At 52.3% G+C, this 22,602-nt stretch overlaps 1 protein-coding gene and 1 long non-coding RNA gene across 3 annotated transcripts in view; one reads left to right on the top strand and one right to left on the bottom strand.

The window, feature by feature from the left end:
- SLIT3 (slit guidance ligand 3) overlaps window positions 1-22,602 on the bottom strand; it is a 574,724-nt gene that overhangs the window by 77,800 nt on the left and 474,322 nt on the right. Inside the window, exons 12-14 of the mRNA XM_045551207.1 lie at window positions 22,050-22,121; window positions 11,224-11,367; window positions 9,753-9,916 (exon numbers count right to left, since the gene is read on the bottom strand). Of these exons, the coding sequence (XP_045407163.1) occupies window positions 9,753-9,916; window positions 11,224-11,367; window positions 22,050-22,121 (380 nt within the window). The remainder of the gene's footprint in view (window positions 1-9,752; window positions 9,917-11,223; window positions 11,368-22,049; window positions 22,122-22,602) is intronic.
- On the top strand, window positions 2,941-22,289 carry LOC123637981. Of its 2 annotated transcripts, none has more exons than XR_006735125.1 (3): window positions 2,941-3,040; window positions 21,213-21,386; window positions 22,116-22,289. It is a non-coding gene; the product is annotated as an uncharacterized LOC123637981 (long non-coding RNA). The 2 variants fall into 2 exon arrangements; XR_006735126.1 differs by lacking the exon at window positions 2,941-3,040 and adding an exon at window positions 4,363-4,408.

The following is a 22,602-nucleotide window of genomic DNA, read 5'->3' as shown; positions in this document are numbered from 1 at the left end:
TCAAGTGACAGACACAGCATGACCTTCACCGTTTGGCCACCTTGCTGTCGCTCTCCCTGTCCCCAGCCCGCTGTCTCCCACTGGGTCTTTGTCCCTCATTGCTGTCTGTCATCAGGGAAACCCAGCTCCACATCTGTGGGCTCTCACACTTGTGTGGGTCCCAGATCTTTTTGAGAAGCTGATGAAAGTAATGGATGTTCTCCTTGGAGAAATGCTCCCAGGCAGGTGTGTACAGAATCCAGAATACAATTTCATAAGGCCTATCATCCACGAGCCCTCTAATGTCCACGAAAATCCAAATAACGAGATTTTGACGGGACTTTGATGGGGCTATTCCAGAGCAGAGGACTAAGGTACGGGAAGGGGTCGCAGGCTCAGTTGTCTTCAGGCCCCAGCAGGTAACAGCAGGAGTGAAGGCCCAGCATGTGGCCGTAAATGACCATCAACACTCGGCTTCAACGCTGGGCAGACAGTCACGAGGGCTGAAGACCCGGGAAACAGGAGCCCACAGCTCTAATGCTCAGGAATTCGGCTCAGGGTTTACTGATCTTCCTTTTTTTTTGCTTTTTGTAAGAGAAGCCGGATGTTCAAACAATATTGGTAATAAAATTTAAAACACCGTGAAGACAAACAAAATGCATCAGAGGGTCAGATTTGGCCTCCGTCTTACAGAGAAAGTTCTGTTTACTTATGAGGAAAGGTCTGCTCCAGGGAGCTAAAAGTGGGAGCTAAGATTTGCTTTTTTGGAATTGAATTTCTCTCGAGGTTGCACAGTAATGTCAGGACCCACGATCTGACATCTCTGAGAGATGCCCCGGGGGACCGCTTTAGTGATCACAAGTGACCTCTTGGCACCCAGGCAGACACTCGTGTGACCATGACATCACTCCAGAGGGAACCGGGAGCTCTGGTTCTCCTATCACACCCGAGCTCATTGATGGGCTGGGTCTTCCTCATCCCTCAACACTTCATTAGCACAATGCTAGGCACAAGCGGGCACTCGGTCCACATGTGTCCAACGTGGGGTGGGGTGTCACTATCACTCTAGTGTCCTGTACGTATTTGGGATGTATCTCAGAGAATGGGAACGTCATCTGCCTGCTTAGCTTGGGAGGCATCACCCTGGTGATCTTACTGCGTCAGGAGTGACACGGGGCAATGGCAGTTGGGTTTGTAGCAGCAGAGGGCGCGGGTTTGCCAGGCCTTCACACTTACCAGCCTCAGTCTCTCCATATGGAAAATGGGAATCAAATAGCTGCCCTGTCTCTGGGGGCTATTGTGAAGATGCGAGTGAGATCACGGAGGTGAGCACCTCCGGAAAGGGTCACAAGGTGCACGGATGCCTGTGATTCATCTGGCATCTTGGAGGCCACTAAAACATCAGTGTAGCTAGTGGTAATAGCTGCCAGTTACTGAACATGTATTCTTCCAGCTTCAAAGGGGCGATACCATTTAATCCAGCAATGCTCTGGAGTTATGATAATTCCATTTTACAGATGACAAAACTGAGGCCCGCAGGGCACCCAGTCGGGGCAGGGGGATGAACCTAGGCAGGCTGCTGCCAGGATCCACGTGATCAAGGCTACGCCTTACTGTAGATGTGCTTTCCCCAAACCTTTATCCCAGTCCCCGTAGGAATGACCATAAAGCCGGACTTGGTGGAGACGGATTGCGTGGGATGTTTTCCTGCAGCGGCCTATGGTGAGGCAGGAAGCAGAGCTCTCCCACCCTCTCAGCTGCTCACCCCTTGGATTGTCTCCCTGTGGAAGTCCCTGATTGAAAATGAACTTGTTGGGTCTCAGATTCGAAGTGACACTAGCTACACTCTTATTAAGACAGGGAGTCCGAAGCCTGGTCCTGCCCTCCTTTCCCTCTCTGCTCCCTCCCGTCCCTCCTTCAACTCCTTCTCCACCCTCAAGCTTGAGTGAGCAAAATCTGTGCACATAGCCCCACAGTTATGCCCGTGGTTTCCTGCTCCAACGTATCATGCAACTCTCTGGCCTTGGCTTGCCAGCTGCTACCCCCTGAATAACTCTGACCTGGACCATTTTCCTCCAGACCCATCAGGGCGCCGAGTCCTGGGTGAGTTTCGTTTTGCAAATGCTGCTAGATGGCTACCCTCTCGCGTTCCCTGTCAGTGGACCCACCCAGTGATGGCGTGAAGGGGCATTTCACACATACGCGTAGATTTTTCCTTCAGTCCGTGTGTATAATGGGACCCTTGCAAAGCACAGGAGCTCTGACTGCTGATCAAAGGCAGAAAGACAGGAGGGGCACACTTTGCTCTTCAACACAATGCGCCCGAAGGCGTGCACCGGCTGGACTGTGGCTGGGGACAGCGGCCTATTAAATGCATTTTCGTTTTAATCAAGGTGAGAGCAGTCTGTAGTTAGCAGGAATCGCTCTCAGTAGTATAGTTAGATTATAACGGGCGGACCTCTGCAATGGAGCCACTGACCCATTTTAATGAAATGATTTTGCAATTAGATTTGATGGACTAATGTGTTCTTTCCAATATTTCTCCCCCTGCTGTTTTTGTTATTGCCCTGGTTTGTAATAACGAGGGGGCCGGAATGTGATATTTTATATGCGTGGGAGCCAGAAATGTTAATAATGGCGTATGTACATAACCGAAAAGTTCGTTCCCCAGTCAGAGCCAGCCTGAAATGCCACCTCCATCACTTCATATTTCATTACCGAAACTACCCAGGGTTTCTCGGAGCCATTTGTTATGCCTAATGCTCATAACTACCCAAAAGTATTTTTAACTTTTCCAGAGCTTTAAAAGTCAATTTCAATCTCTATGCATATTTGTCACTGCCAGAAATACTTAGTAGGAGAGGAGCGACTGTAACAGGCGGCTGTTGCTTCTCTTTGGGACAAGTTCAGACAGGAGGGACCCTGGAGGATTGGAAGGACCATAAACCTCAACCTCGGCTGAGACAGGCCTTGGAGGAGCTGATGTCACCTGGCATTTCGCCTGCTCCTGCCCCTGGAGCCCTCCTCCCCCTTCGCGGGCAGCCCAGAACAACGACACTTGGTATGTGATCACAGACAAGCTTTAATAGACGGGGGGTGGGGGTAGGAGGTGCAAATCCACAGCAACACGACTTTATTATAAATCCCTGCCCTGCGGCCATTCCCGAGAGTGAATGTCACAGGTGGGTGGTCAGGGGCTGGGGCAGGCAGGGGGCCAAAGCTCTCCATCTTTGGAGGGACTTGGCTGGGTTGGGGTCAGAGGCCAACGCCGGGCCCAGGATGGCTGCTGCCATTAGCAGCCTGCATTTTGTGTCATCCTTTGGGCAACCAGTCTGTTGACTGGAAGTCACAAATTCATCATTATCTGATCAGCACGAACCTGCCAACTCACGTGTCCAGAGTTCTCCTCTCTACTCCCAATATCCCCAAGATGGGTGGAACGAAAGAAGTGAGGGAAGAAGCAGAAAGAGGAACTGGGGGAATGTGAAGCCTTGTTAGGGCTCATCAGCTTGGAAAGAACGTGGTGTGACCAAGCAAAGGGTCACATGTGACGGAGGGAATCTCGGGAACTCTGGCAGGCACACAGCATCCACTCTGGGCAAGGCTGGGGACCAGCGGGCAGTGCCTGGAAAGCACTGTTTCACTGGGAGTTTGGGGCCGGTTGGGCAGGGCACTTCCTAGCGAGCTGTCCCCATCTGAGTCTATTAGGAGAGCAGCCACCTGCCTCAAAGCAGAGGGAAGTGCCCACGGCCCAGGGGGGCACCACTGTGGACCCACAACCAAAGGCCTGGCCCCCACAGGGTGGGGAAGTGCCGGGGAACTCAGAATGCCCCCGCTCTGTAAGGAGGGAAAGGGAATTTCTCCAGGCTAAGGATTTGCTCTGTGCAAACGGGATCTTGGTATGTTTATGCTGGCGGGGAATTGCCGTTTGAATAGTGCTTTTTCTCTTCCTTGCTCAAGTTATTTGAAAGGGAGCATTAAAAAAATTTTCAACTCCCTATCAACTCAAGATTTAAAGAATGTTCTAACTCAAGGCCATGGGACTGTCCATAGCTGGGAAGCCTGGGTATTCCAGTAGCAGAGCACAGCCACTTTGGAGTCAGATGACCCCAGGTAAATTAGTTGACGTTTTTGGGCCTCAATATCCTTATCTGTAAAATGGGACCTAGAATGTTATGAAAATTAAACAAGGTGCTGATGTGAAACAGTGCAGCCCCTGGCCTGTATGTAACCACCCAACGTATGTTAAGAAAACTTCAGAGAGGCAAACAGACTCCTCCTTGCCTGGCAGCGGTTGGCCCCGGCTCTGAGGGAGGGGACACACTGAGTCACACCTCGTGACAGGGGCTCAGAGCCCAGCTCCCAGTTCCCAGCCAGGCTGTGGTTCCCACCTCAGCTCTCTCTCAGGGGGCAGGACACAGACTCTCAGGTAGGAATCAACAACACAATCTTCTAGTTTCACTGGATCTAGGATTTATCACGAAACGAGCAAAATAAGAGGCACCAAGATCCCTCTCTTTATTGTCCGAGACGGCAGGCTTCGCACAGTCCCCTGTCCCGTCCCCTGGCACCCCCGTGTTAACTGTGCTTTCAAGGTCAAGGAGACAGACTGGACTTTCGGCCTCACGGGGTTCAGGGCCAAAGTTTTCATGAGGAGTGAGGGTCAGGTTCAGAGGGAGCCTCAGGTTAAGTCCTAAGTCTCGGACTCGCACCAGTTTCACCCATTCTCATGCTCACATTCGCTCCAAATGAAGTGGATAATAGCAAAGGTGGGGGGGGGGTCACGAGTGGTACGGATTCCCCTCTGGGTTGGCTACCACTGGGGAAAGGGCCTTGCGCTGGGACTCTCCCATGCAACAAGCGGGCACACGACTCGGGTAGGCTTGTTCCCTTCCAATGGAAGAAGACGCGCAGTATTTCTGAGCTCGGATCTAGCTGTTACTGCTTGCCTGGCATCCAGGCTAGATTTGGGGGAGGGCAGCTCCATTTTGGGTAGGAGATGTGGATACCGATCTTAGCTTGGCCCCACCGTGCTTCTCCACACCCACTGCACCCTGTATCTGAGTCCTCCGAGACTCCCACCCTCCTGCCCTTTGCGAGTTGAGACTGGGAGAGGTGGGCCTGGCAGGTGGCGGGCTGCGGTGCTCCAGAGCGGAGGAGAGGTGTCCAGCGGTGGTGGCGGTGGCGGCGGGCCATGCTGCAGGAGAGCGCGGTGCTTTCCGCGGTGCTTGACAGAACCATGTTCCGTTTCCATCGTTCCACCACATGGTTAGATCAAGCACAAAGGAAAGCCCCGCGGCGACTGGTCAGAGTCAAGGTCAGGAAGCAGCGTCAGAGAGAGGACAGGAGCGCTCAGAGGAAGCAGCGTGGAGAAGCGGGAACCGGAGCCGGCCCCCACTGAGCGTGATTAGTACCGGGAGTGGGGTTCCACTGGAACGCTTCCGAAGACGGGAGCCCCACGGCCCTCGTGCCCTGCCCCAGGGGAGACACAGGAGGAAGGGAGAAGAACAGGTGGAAGACTATGGGACACCCATACTCGGGAGCAGCAGGACAGAATGGGTCCTTCCCAAGGGAATGAAGAACACTCAGATGTCTGTGCTCATGTCTCAGGCCTGAACTGAGCCTCCAACCTCCATCCCATCGCACCAGTGGGTCCGACAAGACATCAAACTTAGCAAAGCATCATCTGCACGCTTTGCAACACAGGGCCAGTCCCAACGGCTGAGTGGTTCCATCAGAGTCCATTCCTCTGTGCCCTTAAATCAAGACAGTCCACCATTCCCAGGGGTCTAGCAAAGCTGCGATGCTCTCTTTGGAAAAAAGCCCCCTTGTGACATTTCACAATTCAGCCGTCTCCTCAATATCCGTCAGGGTCCCCCAAAACCCTCTGGCTCATGTTGATCCCAGATCATTTAGAGTGGAGTAGAGGAGGAGAGTGGTGTCAAAAGAAAATACGTCTCCCTAGCCGGAGAAAGAGAAGCAAAGCCAAACGGGCCTTAGGTGTGGGGCTGAGAAACCTGACTTTCGCAGAGATGGTGGCCGGTGCCTGTCAGTGAGTGACCTGTTTCAGACTAAAAGGACGGAAGGGGAAGGCAAGTGATTCATGCGAGGGGAAGAAACCTAATTTTAGGGTCCTTGATTTCCTGATCTCTTCCTTGGCTGGGAATCATGGGAGTGGGTGGGACTGACTGACAAGCACTGTCTGGGATGCCCAGGGCCCAGGTGAGGGTGAGGGTGAGGGTGCCCGGTTTTTACAGTCCCAGCCGTGACAGATCGGGGCAGTTTTCAGGCACCTGCTGACTTGGGACTTCTTCCCACGTGGCAATGGGCTGGAGAGGTGTACACCTCGATGAGACTACAGCCAGGGCCAGGTGACCGAGACCCTCCCTGTCTGACCTCTGACATGAGGTCACCATTCCTCCACAATGTGTTTTTGGGACCGAGCTTGTTGACAAGATGGTCTTAGCATCTTGACGGTGCACAGGCTGTCTGCAGCGATGGCCCAGTTAGGAAGAGCTGGGCCACAGCGCTGGGGCTGGCCTCTCCCCCTTCCTCAGCCCTCGCCTCTACTCACCAGAGCCAAACATGTCATCTGCACTCAGCTCCACTGTGACACCCAGACATGCAGGGCTCTGTGACCACTCCGGTTCTGGGATTTCATATTTGAGTTTGATCAGCACCTCAGTGCACAAGCAGGGAAAACTCATCCCTTCCTTGCAACACCCTCCCCTAGCCCACCACACCTTAAGATGTCACTTCCCTTGTCCTTGCTTTCCTTCTACAGAAGGAAATGGAGGGACCAGGCAGGGGTGGGGAAAGGGGGCAAATAATCAAGAATCTTCAAAGTATGTCAGAAGTCCTGCGTTTTGGATCTTGCCTTGAAAATAATACCTACACCTTAGATAAGACTTCTCCGCTGTGTGGTCCTCAATTTCTTCATCTCCAGAGTAAACTGGGTGACCTCTGAGGGCTCCCAAATTCTGTTATTCCCTAAGCGCTATCTCGCTGTTTGCCGTCTTTGGACACATTGCATCACCACCCTCTGGACTCTCCAACAAGACAGTTTCTTCTCTCACAAAGCAGGGAGGCACGAGGGAAGACAGACAGCGCCTGCAACTGCCACGTGCTCCCCAGGGATGGGCCTGGGGTCCCAGGCAGCCAGACGGCACCTTTTCAGTAGGACTCAATCTGCCGGTCAGATCACCCCAGCGGGCAGCATCCATCCCTAAACGGATCTTGCTGCCCGGGGCGGCGGATGCAGCTGACGGAGAGAGGCAGACACCAGGCAGCTGGGGAAGCAGACGCCCTGCCTAAGGAGCGGCTCTGCGCGTTGCTGGAGCAGCCCTCAAATTGGCTCCTAATTACATCAGCTGTCTTTTCAATGGGGGTGCTTTTAGGGGAAAGTAAAATGCAGAGTTATTATCTGTCAAATCCAGTCTGTGTCACCTGCCCCCCTTCTCTCTTCTGGAGCTTCCTGGAAACACACAGCTTTAGATCTATGGTTCTGGTATCACCCCAAGGCTAAGGCAGGTCTGGGCCCTGGCGCTTCTCAAAGCCACGGCCTTTGGAGCTCAGCAGCAGCTCTCTCAGCCACATAAAATGAAAGCATAGAGAGTGCTGTCTGTCAGGCTCAGCACAGCTCCAAACGTCTCTACCTTCATAGGAATGATCTTTCTGCTTAGCATTATTATTATTTTTTTTAAAGTTCTTTAGACAGGGTTAATCCAAGAACCCGGCCCCTTCCCCCGGTCTGTGTTTTTTATTTCCAGCCACTCCTACTCCACATATAAGCAGCCAGGAGCCTGCAAATGCAGAGGTAGGCGTGTAGACAGGTAGGTGGGTAGGTAGCGGGAGAGCCAGAGTTAGAACGGAGCTCTGCTGTTTCCTAGGTCCACTTTCTATTTCCTCTTTCTCCTGCTTAGTTCTTTCTACACTGCCACCTCCCAATCCCAGCCCGCAGCCATTCCCAGGCAATTGCCCGATTGTGTTCCTGGGAGATGCCAGCCCTTGGGCCCCAGGCTGACTCCATCCCTGCCCTGTGGTCCAGGGCTTTGGCACCAACCTGGGGTGCAAGATATGGATAGGACACTTACGAGACCCAGGGGTGGGGGTTGGCAGGCATACCCTGACCTCTTCTGACTCTTGTTGCCCGGCTTCTTGGGCACCATGGCTTGGCAGAGCGAATTAACTCAGCCCTGGCCAAACAGGGGTAGGAACAGAGGGAACGAGGCTGGCGTCAGTCATGGGGAAAGGCCCCGGGAAAGGACAGTGGTGTCTCAGGTGACAGCTCTGGGCTGGGAGGAGATTTTCTTCCCAGAGATGCTGCCAGGCCCAGACAGGAACCTAAGGAACAGTTGAGGGGGTGGGGCCAGCTCCTTCCCAAATACTCCTCTCCTAGACGCTGCGTGGTGTTGAGGAGCGAGCCGGACCCGAGGTCCAGTCCTGCCTCCACTGTCTGCTGGCCTGTGACCTCGAGTGCCCCTTCATCCCTGAGACCTCGGCTTCCTCTGCTGTAGAACAGGACCTCTCCTGCCCACCCCACAGGACTACTAGAAGGAGCAAATCAGACTAGAAGTGCTCAGCGCAGCGCTCATCACAAGTGCAAAATTGCTCTCATAATTGACATCGCTATTCTGGGGAAGGCAAATGGGCCCCAACTCCCCATAGTGCCACAAAGTCCCTGTGTTATCTCCAAGCCCTCTTGAGGTATTTGCTTCTGTTAAAAAAAAAATGAAATAGCTCAAGTTTATCATTCTAGAGACATAGACTAAAGAGTATGACTTAAAGGACAAGAACATGTTGCAAGCAGCAGCCTGCCTGCCGGCCTTCTCCCAGTGACTGTCCCACACCGGGCACCTCCCTAGGAAAACTCGCCTGCAGCGGAGGCTCCGGGGCAGGGGCGGAAGCACCGCTGTTGCTGACACACAGATTGTGAGGTTGGCTCCCACCCATCTCAGCGTTTCATGCTATCAATTGCTCACCGTTGGGAACACAATGCAACTTGGAGATTTTTTCCAGTAGAAAAGGACACAAATGATAGTAATTTTTAACTGCCTGTTCATCTAGCTCCCAGGTCAAGGAGAGCTACTTCTCTTTCCAAGATGGGCTGCGAATTCCCCTGCTGTTCACCCACATGTCCTTCCTGGGTGCAGGGGGGAGGAAGGTTTCTAGGGAGAGCTTGGGCACAGGAAAACAAGGCTTGTTTCTGCTCAAGCACAACCCTTACTACCGTTCTCTCCATATTCGGAACGTAGCTGTCTGGGGTGGAGGAGGCAGCTAGCGAAAGTGTTTTTCGTGAACACGTGAAACCCAGAATACACAGTGATTGAAGGTCTGAGCCACAGTTTTAGTGGGGAGTGGGGAGGTCCCCAAGATTACACACCATCTGCACCTGGCCTGGGCTATATTTACTTCTCTATCTGTTCTTTGGGGAGTGCATTTTAGAAACTTAAAACATAAATCTTAGCTCTAAAGGCCACATGTGCGAAAGCTGCCCCCACCCGGCTTCTACCTCGCCCTGGAGACACGCTGCCGCCTGGGTTCTGTCTCCCCTGAAACCGCCTCGCCCTCCCCCACGCTTTTATTTTGTGTGTGTGTGTGTTTTATTTTAAATCCATAAGGTAATTGGTTTTCTGCAGGGCTAACTGCATTTCCCCAATTTAATTTGCAGGAGCCATTACAGCGCTCGCTGTCCTCCAGATTGGATTACCGGCCTCTCCGAGGCTGCTGTATTCTGAGCCACAGAGCGGGGCCCAGCCCCGTAACCTGATTACCTGAGCAGCGGAACTTCTTGCTCTTGATCTGGCTGATGCGCTTGTTGGCGAGCCGGCGCGGGCTGCTGCAGCGGGCCCCGCTGGTCTCGATGGGGTTGTCCTGGAGGTAGTCGGCCAGCCACTTCAAGTGGCAGTCGCACACAAACGGGTTTTGGGCTAAGTGGCTGCGAGAGGGATGGGACTGTTAATCGGGAGCGACCCCCGGTGCCTCGCTCCGCCACCACCCTGCCTGGTGCTGGGTCCTGGCGGTCCCTTGCAGGTCCCCCCACCCCCACCCCTGTCGCCCCAGGAGGCCTGGCGGGTGCTGCTTTGACACAGGACTCAAAGACAGGGCCTGAGGCCTGCTGTCTGCAAAAGACAGTCACAGATGCAGCTGGCATCTGGTCTGGAGAATCTGTCTCCCAGCTCTTCCCATGTAGGGCAGGATCCACCACCGACTGCCTCTCCTCTCGCTCACGCCAATTCTGACAGGCCAAGCAAGTCTTAGAGTTTACACTTCGGGTAGAATGCATTTTATTTCTCCAAGCTCAGTGATACCAGGCACATAAAGCAGCTGGCACGGCGCCTGGCATATGGTGGGTGTTCCATATATAGTAGTGGTATTGTTGTAATTAGCCTCATCATCACGAGAGCACCGTGGGCCTGGCTCTCCCTGGCTGAGTAAGAAACACTCCGCAAAGCACTGAACACGGGGCTTGGCACGCGGTCGGTGCTCACTACACAGCAGCTGCTCTGACTGCGTATTGGTTCCTGTCTCCGGCTACAGGGACAGTAAGTGCCAGCTGACTTACAGCGTCTCCAGAAGCCCCCGGGCTCATGGCAGGCCTGGGGCTGGGATCTAAGCCCAAGGCTGGAACCATCAGAAATCGGGCTGAGATCTGTACTCAGATGTCATATATTTAACTGAAATATTTATGAACATCTGCAGTGCTTGGAAGTGAGGAAATACATCCCAAGGGGAGAGATGAAATATTCCAAGAGTACCAGAGGCTTGGTTTTGCAGGGTGGAGGCGGATTGCGGATCGGCAGGAATGGGTCATCAGCAGGGACGGAGCTGCTCAGAATACAGTGGCCACGGGGGTTACGAGTGTGGCTCGGGAGTGTCTCTGTCTGGATTCAAATCCTGCTCCTTACTAGCTGTGTGACCTTGAGTAAGCTACCTAACCTTTCTGTGCCTTGGTTTCCTCACATATGAACTGGGGATAATAACAGCTTCTACCAAATAGGGCTGTTGTGAGCTTAATGGTTTTATTAATAAATAAATAGCGCAAGTACTCAGCGCGGTGGCGAGCACTGAGTAGGTGCTCCGTACGGGTAAGCTACTACTATTTTTATTATTCCAGCCTTGCTGCAGGCTCTAGAACTCCTCCTGGATGCCCTCATTCTGCCTTCATTTGGGCGTTCTCCCTGATGGGGCGCTGGGGTCTCCTGCTGCCCGGGCACCCGCCGGCACTCCGGGCAGCATACTCACAGGGTCTGGATGGACCGGAGAGGGGCAAAGAGCCCCTTGCTGATGGTCTGCAGCTTGTTGTCGTACAGGGAGAGCAAGGTGAGGTCCTGCAGGTCCTGAAAGGTGTTCACCCGCAGGCAGTTGATCTTGTTGGCATTGAGGAGGCTGCAAGCAGAAGAGAGGCCGGTGACTCACTCGTCCTGGTGATCGCCCGCGGGGCAAGGGCTGCGCCTGCGGGGGACGGGCTGCAGAGCTCCCATCACTCATCCGTGCAGCCCTGAGCTCTTGCCACGGAACACAGAAGAGAGGGAGCTGCATTCCTGCAGCTACTGAAACTCCAGACACAGCTGGGCACTCGCACACACTGTCACCACGGACACTGTACCACGCACCGCTGTCACCCTTGCACCCATGACCTTGAAGGAAGACCTGACATGGCACCCCAGGTGCTTCACTGTCTGCTTTAGAATTCAGAGCTTTCAGGAATTGAAAAGGAAAAACAATCATTTGGCATAATTGTTGGAAAGCTCTGATAGATTGACTAAGGGCCGTTTGATTCAGAAAATTCCTTAGAGTTCTTTTGCATCACTGATCTTGTTGGAAATCTGAGGGAAGTTACAGGTCATCCTCCCGGGAAAAAGGCATCTGTGTGTAGGCACGTGTGATTTGACCTCTGCCCTTTCCCCACCCTCATCCTAACCCCACTTCCCCACTCACTCCCCTACAGTCCCACCACGGCTTTTTTGTTCCTCAAACACACCGTGAGTATTTCTGTCCAGGTCCTCTGAGCACCCTCTTCACCCTCTTTCAGCAAGGCCAGCTGCCCCCAGCTGCACGGCAGCTCACACACCGCCTCCTCAGAGAGGCCCGCCCTGACTGCCTCATCTGCAGGCCGCACTGTTGCCTCTCACAGCCCCGCTCTGCCTCCCTCCTGGCACTCGTCTCCATTGGTGATCTTAGGATATTTATTTAGCATTGGCTTCTGGCACGAGGCTAAAAGCTCCATCGTGGCATAAATGACAACTATTTTTTTCCTGCTTATTCTTAGTGCTTATTCTTTATGAAGACCCAACTCCATATGCAACCTCAGGGGTCTCACTCCTCCAAGGTGACACCAACCCCGCAGGGTCAGGCTTCCTATCCACAAGGGACCCATTCTGCTGTGTTTTTAGCCCTTGAAACCGGTGCAAAATCACTTCTTACCCCCCCTTGAATGAACGTGGGTTGAAGGAGGAACTAAACTAACTAGCACAAATGTTGAATTAAAAAAATGTTTATGCTCAAGGCTGGCTTACAGCTTCCCCGGTGGGGAGTGACCCACGCCATGTGTAACCGCCGGGCTCGCCTCGGGAGTCTCTGACAACCAGGATCCAGTGGGACTTCAGCTGGCAACAGCGGGGCTGCCCATGGAGCTAAATCCTCTGTGCCACCTCTCCCTTGCTGCAGGCCCACAGTCCCCGCCGTCCCCCCGTGCGCCCCGCGTGCAGGCAGGCAGCTGTGGCGCTGACAAGTGGAAGAAGAACTGCCTGTTTAATCTGGCTAATAATGGGCAAGGTCCCCAGGGTTCACACAGATGTCCTCCTGCCACACAATAGAGAGAAAGCTCACGCTGCCAGAATACGTCCTGCGTTTTCCAAAGTGCTTTCCTGACATCCCATTATTCTCATAATAATCTGGGCAGATGGACAGAGCCAGCCTCACAGGTTACAGGTGAGGAAACTGAGGCTGAGTTTGGCGGGCTTGTTCAAGGTCACACACACGTTTCCAGGGCGCATGCGGGAAGTGGTTAGGATCATTTAGGTCTCTAGAGGACGGTTTCTTCTTTGTGAGTGTCTTATCTACCCCGCCCACCTGCCTATCCTCTTTGCAACATTTCCCCCAAGAATTTCCTGTGCTTTGTGTGTTAAGTCATAGTCAAGGTCAGTCCATTCAGGGCTGGGGGTGGGGGGCATTCAAAGAAATATGCTATGTAGCTGAGAAACTGGGAGAAAAGTTAGAGGACCCCATAGGGCCAAGCAAAACACACACACACACACACACACACACACGCACACACACAGGTTTTGGTTCATCTACCAAAAAATGTACATGGTAAATGATTTGTTCCAAATCTTGATATTCAGGGCCTTCTGAATGTAGCATTTAACTAGGAAATGCTGAATTATTCAGTACAGACCAGGCCTTAGGATAGAATCCTCCTTGCAACATATTGCAACATGCCAGGTACAAATTTGTTTTTTCAGCCCTTCCTGTGTTTTAAAAATTGGGAAATTTCATGTATCCCTCCCCCTAGTTATTTCTCTTAAAAAACACAATTCAGACACTTCGGCAACACTGGGTCCACTGGAGGCAGCCATGCAGTGGCTGCCCCCGTTAGACAGGACTTATGCTCTGTTTGCCACAGTCCTCACTACTCCCTACAGGACACACTTCACGAGTTTATTTGATCTTCCTTGCCCAAGTAGGCATTTAGATTTGAGACCCCAGTGCAGATTCATGAGCCCAGCTGTAGTGCTTGGTTCTGGGGAGTGTTAGACACCGGACAAGGAGGATGGCCGTGGGGAGAGAGAGCGTTGGCCTGCCTTGAAAGGACATCCAAACCGAGTGCCACCCTGGCAACCGTCCTTATCCATAGACCTATCCAAGCTCCTGTTTCTTATTCAGATCCTTCTTTGTTTCCTATTGCTCCTACATCTCTCAGCATGGGATGTTGTTTCAGAGACATAAGGCATCAAAACAACCCAGGCTGGCAGAATTACTAGGCAAAGACAGCCCAAGGTGCCGAGCTTGTAAAGCATGGAGCAAAAGAAAATGCAAAAGGGCACAGCCTCCTGGTCACTCATTGTCTCCCAGGATGCTTGGCCCCCTCGGGTGACACGTGTAGGTGCAGGAAGCGATAAAATTAAGCTGCTTATCCAGAATTAGATGCTGAGGACAGCCTCACTGATTGCCAGCATCAGCAAGATCTAACAGCTTGTTCCTCTGCCCTCTCTCCTTGGGGAAGAAGGTTGGCAGCTACTCAGCTCAGCCCGGCTTATGTGAAAGGAGCTCTGAGCTGTCCGGTACATGGACAAGAGTTGGAGGAGAATTTAAAAAGCACCATATTCTGGAGCTAATAGGGAGTAAACAACTACAGGAAATGGGGCTCAGCAATTCTATAAGAAGTCCTGAACACAGGCTTCCTTCTTTCACCAGAGGGACTGATTCTCCTTCTTTGCAGCAGAGACTCCAGGGTGCTTGATCTGTCTTGGTTCACCCCCTTTGAGGAGCAGCGGGGTAACTGCTATGTGAAATGATAACGCAGCATCCGCTCTGGAGACGACATCTTTGTGTGTAGGCCTGTGCCAACAATTTAAAAAGCACTTTCCATGAACTATGTTGTGCACTGTGATTATCTTCATTATTCTGATGAGGAAACTGAGGTTCAGAGTGGTGATGACTTGACCAAGGTCCCCCAGCAGTAAGTGAAGCTCCAGCCTGTCTGATTCCAAAGCTTATCTCTTATCCATTATGTGAAATCCATGGTCTCTTTTCCATGTTCTCTGTCTGGGGAGTGGCTATTTTTGCTGGCCTTGGGAAGTATCTGAGCATGCTTTAGGTAGACAAGGGTATGGCTGGGTCTGGAAGACCGTGTTTGCCTCTTGGGAGCGTAGAGGCACCAGAAGTCCTGCTGACTCTTGGGAAGGAGTCTCGGCTTGGGATGCTCACCAAACTTTTGCTGGTACAAACTGGCAGATTCTTTCCGGAGTGGCTTGTACCCATACAAGGCAGGGCTTCTACCTTCAGAGATCGTTGACTAAATGCTGATGTGGGAGCTGGTATGCCTGGCTCTGTGCTCCCCTGCCCTGAATCTTTACTACATTCTGGGCAGGCCAGAAGACAATGAGACAGAGGCAACAGTAAGGGCACATGTGTTCATAAACATTTCCCCAGAAGCAGATCCAACTATCTTGGGACCACCTGCTCCCAGACCTGCCTCTCAAAGGCACCTCAGAAGTCATATAAATAAAAAGAGATGATCAGAGCAGGTGAACAGCAGGGGCCATGTGACCTAACAGGTAACGTGTGTTGCACACTGCACGTGGCCAGGCACTTGCCAAGCACGTTACAAACATCAATTTGTTTAGTGTCCCAACAGTCCTACAAGGTAAATACTATCTCCCTTTAACAGGTGACACTTCTGGGACTCAGAGGGCTTATGTAACTTTGACCGAAGTTCCACAACCCGTGAGTGGTCGCTTCATATTTGGACCCATGCTAACACAGTCCAAAGACTGCTCCTAGCATTTATGTCACCCTGACACCCAGTGGGAGGGTGGGGACCGTGGGAGTCCCCTGATGCTTGCGGGAGGAGGTGGAAGCACCCTCTTTGGAGCTACTCCCATCAACTCAGAGTTGATTTTACAATAAAACACAAGAAAAAGAGCCATGTTCCCGTCAGAGGAAATTAAGGAGAGTGGCACATCCGAGAGTGGGCGTACGTGTGCAGCACCTTCTAAATTTATTTCCAAGTGTGAGCTCTGGGAGGCCCTCTGCCACCCCTCTTCTCGGAGCACTTTGGGCTGCCACATATGTTCCATGTCAAGAGGTATTAGCACTCAGCCCATCGACTAACCAGCATAAGTGCGGTGCTGAGAGATAATCCTTTCCAGAAGCTGTTGCCTTCAGGAGAAGCAAGGCCAGAAACAGAAGCCACAGTCACCAGGCTGGAGCTCGCGGGCGGAAAACGAAACGCTCGAGTCGGGGCTAAGGAGGGTTCCCGTGACTCCAGTCTTTCTGCTAGAGGACGGGGACTGGCTCGGGCAGAACAGCCCCAGGTGGCCTTGCCCCTCACAGTAAGTAGCGTGTGGCTTCATTCGTTCAGGGTCCAGGTTGCATGGGGAGGTGGCCCTCAGGAGGAAAACAAGGTCCCCTGTGATCTACAGAAAGGACCCACCATGCCCAGTCTCCAGAGAAAGGCCAATGGGGTGGAAGGCCCCTGAGCACCCCTGGACAGCCACTGCCCCTGCTCAGATGCACTCCTCAGCGACAGATGCCCCTCACAGGCCTTTGCTGCAGGGTTTGGAAAACACAAACATCTGGAGTCAGGCTTCATGATAGATTGCATCAAAATCACCTTGGCAACTCCAGCGATTCATATGTTGATTCAGGGCCCAGAGCTATCATTCCGGGTGGTATTTACATTGTCCGCACCTGACCGTGGGTCTGTGGAAGACACTGGTTATGTTATGTTACTCCTCCCACTGCTACGATGTTTGTCTGGGAATGCTGAAAGCATCTTCCAGACTCCGGAGTGCAAGGTCTTCTCAGAAAGCTGTGCCAAGGAAGAGTGCGGTAGCCCTTTCCAGGAGAATGGACGGAGGATATAGAGACAAACTGCTCTCATTACGATGCTGTCCTTCTTTTTTATTTTTCTAGAATTATCCCTCTGTCGTCCTGAATTTCTTTATCCATTAGTTGTAATAAGGACAACTCTCTTGCTTTAGAACATTACGTTCTCATCCTTCCCCTATGAAATATGGGGATTAACTTTGACCTTCAGCAGCCTCCTGAGGCCAGATGCGGGGAGAACCTAGTGATGCCTGGTGCTGCGACAATGAGGAACTCTGACCCTGCCCAGAATCTTCCGTGTGCCTGTGGATCAGCACTCTGGGCCACATCACGGTAAACACAGAGGAAATAGGAGGAGTCCTCCCAGTCTCAAGTAGGGGCAAAGATGACTCTTCCCTTCTCTCCTGATAATGACTGCATGGCTTGTCAAGGGCCGTGGGTTGTCATGGTGATTCCTGATGCAAGGGAGGCTGCGCACGCAGCAACGCCATCGGGTGGCCTGTCTGAAACACAAGACTTTCTTCTACTCCAGAGACACAGGAGGGCCCTAGAACGGGGTGCAAGCAGGTGGGTTCCCTAAGGGAGTCAGAGGAAAGCTGAGATTCTGAGAGACCAGAGAGGGAGAGGCATTCCCTGGGTATCGGAAGATCAAGTGACCTTACCTATTGTGGCTAGGTGTGCCCCTTCCTTCCCCAGATGACTATTAGGGTGGTCACTTTCCTATCTGATTGCCACCTGGTTACTAACACGTCCTTTAAGAGGGTGAACCATTCGCTCAATCACAAGGCATGGAAGGATGAGAATTTGAGTCTCCCCAGGGATTTTCCTTAGCAAGTGTCAGGTACACGAGAGAGGGAGACGCCTCTCCCTCAAGAACGCATCACCATGTCAGTCTGCTTCCACTGCTGGAGTCATCCTCACCGTCCCACCTCAACTGAGTCTCTAGAGACAAGCAGCGCCTCGGTCACCCTCCCACAGGGCTGAGGGCAAACCCTAGTGGTGTGACGACCAGGAACCAGAGCAAGTTCCTTGGAGACAGCGGCCACGACTTACAGCGAGGCATAACGCGGGGAGCTGGCTGATACTTCGGCAGCCCCTTCTCCTCGGCCTGAGTTCCGCCCGTGAGGAATTCTTGTCCTGCTCTGCAGATCAGCCTGTGACTGGGCGAAGCAGAAGTCTCTGGAAGGATGTGCTTGGTTAAGGGCATGGACTCCAGAGTCAGCCTGTCCAGGTTCCAAACGTGGCTCCATCGCTGACATGCTAAGTGACAATGGCCAAGTCACTTAACCCTCAGTTTCCCCATCTGTAAAACGGACCTTTCAACGATATCTTCCTCTTCGTGTTGTGAAGATGAAATGAGATGATGCATGTGAAGTTGCTCAGCGCAGATCCTGGAGCCCATTAAGTGTTCGATAACTGTGACCTGCTATTACTAGCAGCAGGAGTGAGGAGTCCCTGTGAAACAGCTGGCGAGGGGAAGTGAGCCACAGGGAGTGAAGTTTTGCTCACTGCTCTGTAATTGGCACGTTGCTTGGCAAACTCCAAGAGCCTCACACGGTCTTGTCTGCCTTCCAAGAAAATTAACCAACAGGTGCCTGAGTCGTCTTAACTTATTCCAGCATGAAGACAGTCTGGTTTGGTTTAAGAGCTCCTGGAGCTAGTTTAAAAGCTTCCACCTCCAATGACTGGCGTCCCCACTTGAGTGACTTCCCCATGCATGCCATGTGATCGATGAGCACGGAACGAATGCTCTTTATTCCCTGGGGGGCGGCTGTAACTGGGCAGCTTGCCGCTGTCTGTCAGAGGAGGGAATGCCAGCCCCAGCTACACGCGTTTCCTGCTTCAGGGAGGAGGGACCTCTGAGCGTCAAGCGAGGGGTCTGGGGGCAGACAGGCTGGCTGCCCACACAGGATCACCACCTCCACAGGTGTCCCAGGACCCGGGTGGGCAGCGAGCGGAGAGCAGCAAGACATTTGCCCTGAGCTCCCAGTGAGGAGGAGCATAGGTCACTTCTCTGGTCATGCAGCGGTTCCCGTCCCTAGATTGGGAGCACATGCCCAGTAATACGTCCTGTTCTCAGCCTGGGTTTTTGAGAGGCCTCCATGTGGGACATTTCAGTTCTAAACACACTTCCTAGTGTTTAAACGGGCACCCAACTCACTCACTAGCAGCCAGGGTTAAGGAGGGAAGCGGACAGATTCCCTTTGCGTCCCCAAAGACGGTAAGGGCTGCTTGCGATAAACAATGAATGTGCGTTTATACAATGAATGGCTGCAGGAACCGAACCTGTTTCGGATTAATTACAGGGAGATACACTAGCTACTTCAAACACCTGAAGACAATGATAACAGGCTTTTCTGAGCTTCCCAGAAGCCACTGCTGACATTTAGTATAAGAAAGAGCTTTCTAACCTTCTAATTACGCAGCAGGACTTATCACAGCAGCCATCAGCGAGTGAGTGACAGGAGGATTTGTCAGAGAGCGCGTGGGAGGGGTTCCTGTCCTAGCCGGGTAGGAGGCTGTGCTTGGAGCCCTGAAGTTCCTATGAACTCTAAGGTTTTGGAACTTAAACTAAAGGGGGTAACTCTTGGAAGGCTCAGGACAGGGTGTCATGTCTAGGGGGCATCTCCCAGCACTGCTGAAGACTTGTCCGTGTAGACCCACTTGCTGCAGCCTTTGAGAAACGCAGGGATTCTACAGAGAAGGGTCAAGAGTTCTGGCCATTTGCCCCAAGGAACATGCCAAGAAAAGCACCCAGGGGGGCTGGCTGGGTACCTGCTGGAATGGGCAAGTGTGGTGGGATGGCTGAAAATGGGGGAAGAAGAGAGGCAGGCAGGACCCCCAACTTCAATGTCCCCACTTCATTACTGGCGGCATCGCATGTGCCAGAAAGGGACCATCCAGGATCACTTTGTGCAGCAGAGACAGCTCCGCTTTTGTACCAATAATTGGAGAGCCGGAGTGAGAAGAAAAAATACAAACCTCTCACAAAAAGCCTTTGAGTCAAAGGAGAGGAAATTACCCAGACTGCCAGCGTATTCTAATCAGAGCCTTCTTATCAGAGTGTCTCCAGCCTAACAGGGAGAAATCCAATCTGCAGCAGGCTGACCGCTAAATGAGATCTAATCATGACCTGCTTTCCCACCGCCCAACAGCAGGTCAAAACCCAATGACGGCCGCTCGAGCCCGAGTTGCTGGTTCTTTCTGGAAAGTCAGGCTGCCTGAGTTGTGTCAACTCTTGGTCTCGAGAGAGGGGAGATGCTTTGTTTTTATCCCGGCTACTCAATTCCATCTGCTCAAAATGGTGACACTAAACTGGAGTTGCCTTCCCAACCCACGCAAAGTCTAGTCCTATGAACCTCACCACTGCTGTCAGCCCAGAGCTGAAGCACATTTCTGTTTTTTTTAAAAAAATATGCATTTACAGAATCGTTGACACACGCCATGCCCTGTGCCAGGCACTCTGATGCACACTCTGTGTCTCTTTCACGTGTGCAAGGGCATTTTCTTTCCCACACGCAAACACACATTATAGAAGGACATTCACACCAGCCTGGTGGAGCCCAACACCCCTAAATCTACCTCAAGGTGGATGCTTTTGTTACTCTTCTTTCAGGGGATTAATAGCTACAGTTAACCAGCCTTATGGTGGTGGTTATAACTTACAGTTGCTTTGCTACAAGCAAAGAACACCATCTGTGAAACACCCAGTTCCCCGCAGAGCCCTGGCATGTCCTTCTAACAAATAGCCTTAAAGGCCCAGGGAGGGCTGGGGCCTGTGAACACAGATATGCCCACATGGAGACACACAGAGTGAGGCACACGGGGAGACAGAGACAGGGGCAGACAGAGAGGAAAAGGTAGAGATTTTCCTTTCTCTTGCTTTCAGCTTCACTAAAATAAGCCTGACTACTGCGGTGACGGATCAGCTGCCTGGAAGCTGCTGGGCAACTCATCCCAACATGATTCACGTCATTCTGTTCTGGGAGAATCTGTCCAGGATTGAGTGTGAACGGACAGGGGAAGGGGAGAGAGGAAGGATGTGCGAAGGAAGGGCCGGAGGAATAGTCTCACCACTGCTTTCTTGAAGAATCCTTCCAGCTTGGAGCTGGGACACGTTTTTTTTAAAATATGCATTTATAGAATCTTTGCTACAAGCCGCACACTGTGCTAGGCACCTTAATGCCCATTCTGCATCTCCTTAACTTGTGCAAAGCTGTTTTCCTTCTCACGAGCAAACGCACAGATTATTAAAAAACCACTCACACCAGCCTGGCAGAACACAACACGCCTAAATCCCTTGGGCATCAAGATGTGTTGCCCACTTTCCTCTCTCCCACTTTGCTATCATGACTCCCACTCATTTAGACACCCAGCTGGACCACCGGGCCCACAAACTCACACTGCGGCTCCTCCAAACTGCAAATGGGAGGCAGGGAGGCCCCAGGCCTCTTCCTCGCTGCCTGTGACTTGGAGGTGATTTTAAAGACACACACACACACACACACACTCATCTGCACACCTCTGTGCACACACATGATATGCTATTCGGGGGGGCTGGGAGTCATCTGAACCACACCATCGTGTACATTCTATATCAGTTTCCACACCTGTTTTTCTGTGTGGCTGAGGGAGAATCATTGACCTCTCTGAGACTTGCTATTCTCCATTGCTCACAGGACACTCAAGATCAGCTCCGAATACCCACCGGAAGTGCGACGGTCACAGAGCAAACGTGTGCGTAGGTACACACACGTACACTCCCACACCCACAGTCCGTGCGCGTAGACACTACAGCTGCCTGATCCCACGCCAGAGATGATTCTCCTCTGATCACAAAATCTTACAATACGGTATGAGCTGAATTCCTTTCCTTCCTTCTCTATATCAGAGTTCAATTATCCTCTTCAAACATTTAAGCTCAAATGACCAGAAAGAAATAAATGTAAATAAATAATCCCAGAGTTTAAAATTCGAGGCGACAACTCTTCCTTTAAATTAAGTAAACATGTCCCTCCTCAGCCATATCTCACCCGGAGAGAGTCACATTGGTGACTCTGTTCTCTGTGATTATTTCACCCCACCCCTACTCCTCTGCAAGGTCACGTGTCTGTCAGCAGCTCCGTCTCAGCTTTAGTGCTGGAATCTGGTGTGTGCATGTTTTCTGTGCACACTTTTGCAAGATGCTCCCCTCCCCCCTCTGGGAGTCAACTCTTTCCTGATTTCTAGCCCCAAACCTGTGCTTAGTAATTCACGCCCGGGCCAGGGGCCTGAGCTGTATCCAGTAGGTTTGCACACGTTGACCTTGGCCTCCCTCTGCCAACTCCCTGGCTCTCCTTTCACAAACAAAGAGGAGGTGGAGGGGGAGGGTTAGACAGCTCAGATTTGTTTTTTTTTTTTTCCCCCTTTTGGTTTACATAAAGTCAAAAGAACTCTCCAGGGCATGGCTCAGAGTTTTCAGGTCAGAGCCTGCAAACAGTCCCAGAGACACAAACAGGGACAAAGTTCCTACTCACAGCAGCTGCAGGGACACCAGCCCATCAAACAGTCCCTTGGCAATCTCGGTGATCTTGTTCCCATAGAGTACCCTGAAAGAGGAGAAAACAGCAGTCACCATGGATGTGAGACCACTGGGACCCTCTCGCGTAGGTGGCCGTCCAATTCTGGGTGTGGGGCCCCAGGACACCTGCTCCCCCAGCCTGCTGGATCCCTTTCCGCATCAGCGAGACAGAGGTAGGCCAGGGCGGCCAGGGGCTGGAGGGCAGGCTGCCCGGCAGGCGTGGAAGAACGGGCTCCACCGTCCTAGGCGGCCCAGCCTGATACATAATCCATGACAGGAAGAAGCGGTCCCTTTGTGGTGTGTCCCTGAGCTGCTAACGTGACTCACACCCAGGCAATAAATAAGCTGTGATGGAGGCCGGCCCTGTCTTCAATGGGTATTGATCAGGTTGAGCCCAGCCTACAGAACATTTCCTTTTAATATCCCATTGCATCTGAGGAATTCCTGAGCCGAGTCCTTTCATCATCCATCTAGACAGGGCTTTGGGCATCTGGGGTCATCTCCAGATG

This window comes from Lemur catta, chromosome 5, assembly GCF_020740605.2.
Source record: "Lemur catta isolate mLemCat1 chromosome 5, mLemCat1.pri, whole genome shotgun sequence".
Classification (NCBI taxonomy): Eukaryota; Metazoa; Chordata; class Mammalia; order Primates; family Lemuridae; genus Lemur; species Lemur catta.
This window is presented reverse-complemented; position numbering and strand designations above follow the sequence as displayed.